This window comes from Gossypium hirsutum, chromosome A09 (genome assembly GCF_007990345.1).
Source record: "Gossypium hirsutum isolate 1008001.06 chromosome A09, Gossypium_hirsutum_v2.1, whole genome shotgun sequence".
Taxonomy (NCBI): domain Eukaryota; kingdom Viridiplantae; phylum Streptophyta; class Magnoliopsida; order Malvales; family Malvaceae; genus Gossypium; species Gossypium hirsutum.
In genome coordinates, this window is record NC_053432.1 from 1,409,716 (window position 1) to 1,417,785 (window position 8,070).

At 32.3% G+C, this 8,070-nt stretch overlaps 1 protein-coding gene across 2 annotated transcripts; it reads left to right on the plus strand.

Moving 5' to 3' along the window:
- Positions 1-659: 659 nt before the first annotated feature.
- On the plus strand, positions 660-7,036 carry LOC107888489 (pentatricopeptide repeat-containing protein At4g18975, chloroplastic). Of its 2 annotated transcripts, XM_041077587.1 has the most exons (8): positions 660-1,004; positions 1,102-1,182; positions 1,617-1,667; positions 3,067-3,186; positions 3,297-3,440; positions 4,474-4,686; positions 4,901-5,099; positions 6,692-7,036. In XM_041077587.1, the coding sequence occupies exons 1-8, from the start codon at positions 981-983 to the stop codon at positions 6,772-6,774; spliced, it is 915 nt and encodes a 304-aa protein (XP_040933521.1). In that variant the 5' UTR covers positions 660-980; the 3' UTR covers positions 6,775-7,036. The 2 variants fall into 2 exon arrangements, with proteins under 2 accessions (XP_040933521.1, XP_016668107.1); XM_016812618.2 differs by lacking the exon at positions 4,901-5,099 and having other exon boundaries at positions 704-1,004.
- Positions 7,037-8,070: the final 1,034 nt, after the last annotated feature.

The following is an 8,070-nucleotide window of genomic DNA, read 5'->3' on the forward strand; positions in this document are numbered from 1 at the left end:
AATTTATTGTTTTGAAGAGGGAATCACTCCCTTAAGAAAAAACTAGCCATTAAAAACCAAAGAGGATGAATCCTTTACCCATCTAGAATTATTTTTTGGATATTGACTTGTGAAAGGATCGGGAGATTGATTCAACTATCCAATTTTCAAATGCTAAGTCTATTCATGGTTGAGTTGTCCACTTAAGCTCGAAAGTCCACCAAAATTTTGAGAGGATTTGAGCAAAAATATTAAGTTTAAAAAATAGGCTTGGGCAAAAAAATCACTCTTTAAAATATGAGTCGAGCTTGAGTTTGAACATTCAAGGCCCAAGCTCGGCTCCGTCCCACTTACTTTTGTTAAGTTTATAATATTTTATATTATGTTATTTTTATATATTATATAAATAATAGCATATAAAATTAAATCTATAATATTACTATAATATAAACATTAAAAAAATATTAAGATAACTATATATAAAATGGTAATAAATAAAAAATAAAAATAATATAAATATAATTTTTATTTTAAGAAAAATATAAACGAACCTAAATGAATTTGTGTTAATAATTTACAAATATAGATAAATCTGAATAAATTTTTATTTGTATTTTAAATTAAAAAATATAAAAAATTAGAATAAATTAATATCATTCTTAAACTCGTAACACTTTTACCAAATACAAATAAATAAAAAATAGTTTCAGCCCAAAGACAACTCAAACCGAAATACAAATTGTAATGACGACCCAAATAAATCCCACCCTTTGGTAAACGGTAAACCCGTCTCGACCTAATTCAGTCCGAGCAGGTTCAGTCCCTATTTTGTCTTCGGTTATACCATTATTATTATTTTGAATGACAAGAAATTAGCCAGTAACTAGGTACGTATAAACATATTTACGAGTTCCACCTGTTTCTCGCTCTCGTCTTGAAAGACCAGCGCCACCACCACGCTTTTAGCTCTTCCATTGCCATATCGAATCCAATCCGTTCTGATGCTGCGATTTGCATTGCAAAAAGTACTCTTTCTTTTCTCCTTTTCCATGTAGATCATGCGCTTTTATTTTCCTTTTTATATAATTAAAAGCTACATACTTGTTTCATTATTATTTATAGATTTCTGGACACTCCACGCAAAGGATTTTTCTTCCTGCAACATCAACGTTGATGAGAGGTTGCTCCTTTGCTACATATGAGGTGATATTTTTGTTTTCAAGTTTTCTTTCGTAACTGGTGCCGAAATCTGTCACCCCCATCACCTGTTTGATTAAATTACGAAATGAGTTTTCAATGTAATTCAACTTTTTTTTTTGTAAGTTAGAACTTTGGTTTCCTTCTCTGCTAATATTTCTAACTTTGAAGACTCTGCTATTCTTTGATGGCTGGTTAATGTCTTCTCCTTATTCAGATTCTCAGCTTCTGAACTTCTCTGTTTTTCTCTTAGTCCAAGTAAAGAACCGGTCTCTGTTTGAGTTACCCTTTTCTGGTTTCATGTAATCTATGTATAAAATTTATAAATATGTTTATGTATTTATGCATATATTAGAAAAATAAAAGCGGGGGGGGGGGATACTGGACAGTTAATAACTAGGCCGTCTGATTTGCTCATTTCTTTAACTATGTTTATATAGGTTATTCCAAAAGGACAAGGAAGAGAAGCACACTGTGACCACGTTGTGAAGGTAAGTTCTTTTGTTGATATGTTGTCATTGAGTTGCTCTAACTTTTCAAAAAGTTGAAGCATTTGTCATTTTACTGTTAGTGGTATACTCTAACCAAGTTGATCAACAGAGTTAAATGTTTGAACTTCACTCGCAAAAGCTTAAAATAGGGCTAAGTTTGATAGGGTTTTATTCTTCAAATTTGATATTGATTCTAGAAGATAGTGAGCTATTCAATTAGCCTCATATCATTAAAGATAAAATCAAGCTCATATACTTTGTGACAGAGAGATTTGTTATTAAGTCAACAGCTCAATTACATACATGTATGAGCAAGACTTGGCTTCCCTGCACTCCTAGTCAGGATGAGTTTCAATTGGAGGTTCATCATTCTTAATCAAATTTTATAAATAAATAAACAACAACTTTTAGTTAATTTTATTTGATAAATTGAAAAAAGATAAATATCGAATAACTAAAGCTTGATTCTGCATTTGCTTAAAAAGAGAAGAAGCATGAATCTGCTTTTATTAGGTTTTTGAAGTTGTAATATATTATTTTGTAGTGATTTTAGAACTAATGAGATTTTACGCAATAGAAGATGGCACAGAAGGTCCATTAGTAAGACATTGGGATAATGTGGTCTAAAAGTAAAATATTGTTGGTTGAATGAAATAAATTTATTTAAACTACTAAATATTCCTAAAGTTTTAATTTGGAATATTATATTAAGTGGTACTTAAAATGATTAACTAGCTATGTCACTCAAACTCCTGGGAAGTGTTGAATACGATTATGTGTTTGGAATGGGTATACTCAAAAATGTTTTGCAAGTTTTTTTTCGTTCCTGTTATAAATTTGCAAGGTCATACTTACATACAGTGTCTAGGTATATGTTGAATACAGACTCTTTAGGGATTATGAAGAAACAAAGCAGCATAGGTATCTATCACAAATATTAATTTTCAATTTGTCATCAAATATCATTTTTCTGTAATTTCCATTTAATCTTTCAAGCCATCCTCTTATCTCTATTTATTTTCCTTCATTTCTCATGTATATCAACTGTTATAAGAATAAATAGCATAGGAACTTTTTTGACTTGCAAAAATAGAATGAAGGGAACATGACAGATCCTTAAAGTTTGAAACATGTTTGAATACGGTGTTCTATGATTGGAAGAAGGGTTAAGCAATTATTTTGAAGTTTTTCATATTTCTTTCTTGTACAAAAAGGGTTTATTTATCTTTTGGACAAGCATGATTTATCAAATATAATAGAGGTTTACACAGATATCGTATCTTATTAATTTGTTAATCTGTTTTCTACATGCTGCTTTATTTTGGATAAGTTATTCAACTTTTTGAGTTGTTTAGTTCATTTTATTTGACTGCCTTAACCGATGTGGGAATTATTTAAGGATCTATGTAATAACCAAGTCGCGAATCTCTATCCCAAGCCAAATGTTGGAGGTCAACAGAAGCTCCAAATTGGGCAGAATGTCTCAAGAAAGGACAAAATTAAGTTTCTTGTCACCACAGTAAGTATAACAGCATGTCATCTTTTTTTTCTTTTCCTTTTTTTTCCTTGGCTTTAATTTTGCATGCTAAACTGGGTTGTTAAATTACTAAAATAACTCCATCTATGCAGCTTCTTGATCTTAAAGACAGTAAAGAAGCTGTCTACAGTGCTCTTGATGCGTGGGTTGCTTGGGAGCAGAATTTTCCTATTGGACCTCTTAAAAATGTAATCCTTGCTCTTGAGAAGGAGCATCAGTGGCATAGAGTTGTTCAGGTATCAGCAATTACTCTTTCCAATTTGTTTTTTTAATTTTAATCAGCTTTCCCTCTCTCTCACTGGATGATTTATTTTTCCTTGTATCGGACGCTACAAAGTCACTTGAACTGGTTAGTTGTGATTTTATTTTATTCGTTAAGAGGTGTAATCCCACTTCAACTGGTCGACCTCAAGTCGAGTCTATCTATTGTGAAATGGTTTTAGGTGGATGCTTAGCATTGGTATTGGAGCTTAGGCACGTTCTGTTCTTCTTGTCCAACCCCATGTGAGGTTTACCAACCCTGTGAGGTTGTTCATGTGTCTTCTTTGTTAGCTAGATGTGGGGGGAGGGGGAGTCTCAAGTACTGTTCATCTATTAAGTATTGGGTTTCCTATGGTCTTATATTTAAGTTGGGGTCTTTTTGCCTATTTCCAATTGGTTTTTGCTTAGATGCTTAACAATTATATTTCAAGTTAAGAAAGAAGATACCATCCAGGTTACTTGGGGCTCTGGAATCAATAAGTGAATTAGTAGTAAGAAGAGCATATTTTTCTTGGCATTTGGCTCTTTTGTTTCTTGGTGTAGGTTAGGGCAAGAACTACAAACGATAATAGATGTTTATTATTGAGAATTGTTTTTCATTTTAACAGGAATAGATGTTTCTACCAACTGTACCACATGTTTAACTTTACAGTTTCACTTTTATCAGAATAGTTTGATTAGGGCTCTTCATTCAGTATTTGCCTTCCTCACTTTTTACACAAGGGGGAGGGAGGATTCAATCTTGGACCTCAAACCTCTTAAAGAGGGTAACAACCTCTATACCAAGCTTGACTTGCTGCCTTCCCCACATTACAAGTACTTCTTTTTCTCTACTTGCTGCTTTTTTAAAGAATAAATACATAAATAATTATTATACTTGTAAAAGACAAGGTAAATTAAATTTTGCAAATTGCATATTATAATACCTCCTGCATCAAATATAATGAGTCATGTCAAGTGAACTCTTTGGATATGAATTCAAGTTCAACAACTATTGTTCCCTCTTAGGTTGTTAAATGGATGCTAAGCAAGGGGCAGGGAAACACAATGGGAACATATGGACAACTATTACGAGCTTTAGATATGGATAATAGAGCAGATGAAGCTCATCAATTTTGGGTGAAGAAAGTTAGTGCTGATCTACATTCAGTGCCTTGGCAGTTATGCGGCCTCATGATATCAGTATACTATCGAAACAACATGCTGGAGAATCTTGTGAAGGTATGTTTTTGTTCCCTAGCTATCAACTATATGCATATTAAAAAGTTAGTGCTTAATATTGTACAGGTGGTTTTCAGATCTTTGACAGGTTTTCGTTTTATTTTTTTTCTCTCGAGCTTTACTTAATTAAAAGTTCAGCTTATTCTTATTTTCTCATAACTAACTAGTTTTTCCAATATTTTGTGTTGGTCTATTTTTAATTGTTATCATAAAGCTTTTCAAAGGCTTGGAAGCTTTTGGTCGCAAGCCTACAGACAAATCAATAGTTCAAAGGGTAGCAGATGCATATGAGATGTTAGGTTTACTTGAAGAGAAAGAAAGGGTTCTTGAAAAATACAAAGATGTTTGTACCAAAATAGAGAAAGGTCATAAGAAATCTAAGCAGACTTCATTGAAGAAAAAGAAGGATTCTGGTTAGATTCTCAATCTCGTCCCACTCCATTAACCACTTGCAGAGTAGAATTTTGTATTTTAGGAGGATGAAGGGTTGTACCATTTTCACCTAGGACAATGTAGCAAACACTGTTAGGCATTGAATATGAGTAGAGGTGATCATGGGCCGGGCCGGGCCTATATAAATTTTTAGGCCCATCTACTAGGCCCGAGCCCGGCCCGGCCCGGCCCGAAATATGGGCCTAAAATTTTGCCCAAGCCCGACCCGACATAAAATTACTAAGCCCAAGCCCGGCCCGGCCCGGCCCATATTAATTTTTTTTATTTCATTAAATAAAAAAAGTTTAAAAATATAATAAATCAAATATATTTAAAAACATAAAAACAAATATTAAAACAAATAAAAATAATACTAAAACAATTCTTAAAACAATACACAAATTAATAATATAATAAAAAATGGTTATATTAAAAATTTAAAATAATTAAAAATAAAATAAATATATATATTAATATATAATTCGGGCCGGTCCGGGTCGGGCCCGGGTCAAAAACCCTTACCCGAGGCCCGGCCCGTTTTCTAAACGGGCCTTATTTTTTTGCCCAAGCCCATTTTTCGGGCCTATATTTTTATCCAAACCCTCCCATTTTTCGGGCGGGCCTTCGGGTCGAGCCGGGCCGCCCAGCCCATGATCAGCTCTAAATATGAGGAATTTATTAGTTTTTGTTGTTTTATTGTCAAGTTTAATACTTCCAGATTTGATGACAGAGTCTAGGGGTGTAACTGAAACACTGGTATTCGCAAGCTACTTGAGTTCGACTCGAAAAAGTTCGAGTTCAATTCAGTAATTATCGAGCTGAGTTCTAGCTCAAGCTATCGAACGAGCCGAATTCGAGCTTAGTAATACTTGACTCGAACGGCTCGTGAGCATTTTCAGAATTTTTATATTTTTATATTATTAAATTACGTTATTGTCCTTAATATATATTATTAACCCAAAGTTTAATTATTGAGTCAAACTTGAGCTCGAGTAGCTCGATTATATCTTAAGCTGAGCTTGAGCTGAAATAGATGTTTGACTGAGCTCGATTTGAGTATTGAGCTCCGAATTTCGAGTCGAGCTCAAGCTTGGCAGTATATGGGCTCGATTCTGCTCAATTACACCCCTATGAGAGACTAAACTTCAACATGTATGCATTGTAAGATAAAAATGGTAAAAGTACTATGGAGGCTCTTATACTAAAAGTCAGATTGCATTTTGTCCCATTTACTAAAAAAAGGGCAAATTAATTCCTGTATGTTAGATTAAAGAGCAAACTGATCCTTCTACTATTAAAAATAGATCCCTATACGTCAGAATGAGGTACATGTAGCACACTAGTGAAACTGTCAAATTATTCTGTCAACCACATCAGTTTTTAACAGAAGAAATTGATGAAATTTTGAACCGAAAGGACTAGTTTGCTCTTTGATTAGCATATAATGACTAATTTACCTATTTTTTTAAATTAATATGACAAAATACAATTTGACTCCTAGTACAGGGGCCTCCATGATACTTCTATTGATAATAAATATTTCTTTGACCCTGCTGGTTTCGGTGGTTTTCAGGACGGGGAAGACCTAGACAGAGACAGACATCGACTTCAAATAACCTTGTCAGCACCATGGATGGCCCAGAATTAGTGAGATGAGGATGGGTTTTGCTTCCCATATTGGAACTGGTAAATTTATTTCGTCAGCTATTATAATAGTACTTTGGACGACTACAGGCTCCTAAGTTTTCATCGGTTGGAAAATCGTTGTGTGAATACATGGTTGGATGATAGTCAACAGGGAATTGGCCTAAAATCTTTCTATGCTTGAACTCCTTTGGTATCTAGTGATTGTCAAACATTATTGTAAATTATGTATTTCTATTGCTATATTAATTACTGATCAAGAGTTTTGATCTTATTTTCATTTTTTATTTATTTAGGGTTTTTTTTTCAATATCTATTTAGAGTTACGCTATATTAAATCTTGTTATACATTAATAAAAAAAGGTATACACATTTTTCCCTTTTGATAATTGAGGATAGTGTAAGAATATTAAAGATTGAACCAGTCGTTTTTAATGATACAGAAAGTCGTACTTGAGGATAATGTAAGGATATTAGGGATTGAATCAAAGTCAAGGATATTAGGGATTGAATCAAAGTTCTTTTTTCTATTAATACAAAGATAATACAATTACACATTCTTCATGGGTTTAAAATATGAGTACAAATACATGTTCAATCAATTATAATGTAAAATCTAATTAATACAATGCACAACCGGTAAAAAATCCAAAGACAAACTAATATTTAAGCTTAAGTACTAAAAAAACCTTGCAAAATAATTAAAAAAGTTAATTGGATCCTTAGTTGAAAAGTGCAATCAGTTAAGCGTTTGTAATATTGTTTTCCGTCAAAACCTCTTATGGGCCGTTAAGTAGAGACGTGACGATTGATGTAACAATTGACATGAAAAAATGATGATGTGTGTGCTGATGTGGCATTTGATAAGTAAAATTACTAGCATGGAAAATTTAATTAATTTTTTAATTATTTTATAAAGGCTGGAATATATAAAAAAAAGTTTTAAAAAGTAACAAAATAATAAAATTATTAAAAAAAATAAAAATATTAAATTTTATAAAAGGAATAATAATTTTTATAATATTTATAATACCTAATCATTTATAATAACTTCTATAATTTTTTATATTTCCTATTTTATAATATTTAATACTTTTTAATAGAAAATTATTACTCATTTTTGTTTTTCCTCACATGTTATCCTACATTATACCTCAATCCATCTTTATAAACTTCCCTCACATCACCTACCCAAACCATTACAAACTTATTATCTCTCATATCCTTCATCTGCATCTCATACAAGTTTAATCACTATCACACTTTAAGCTCTCCATTAAAACCAAATCCAAACCTTCAAAACACAAG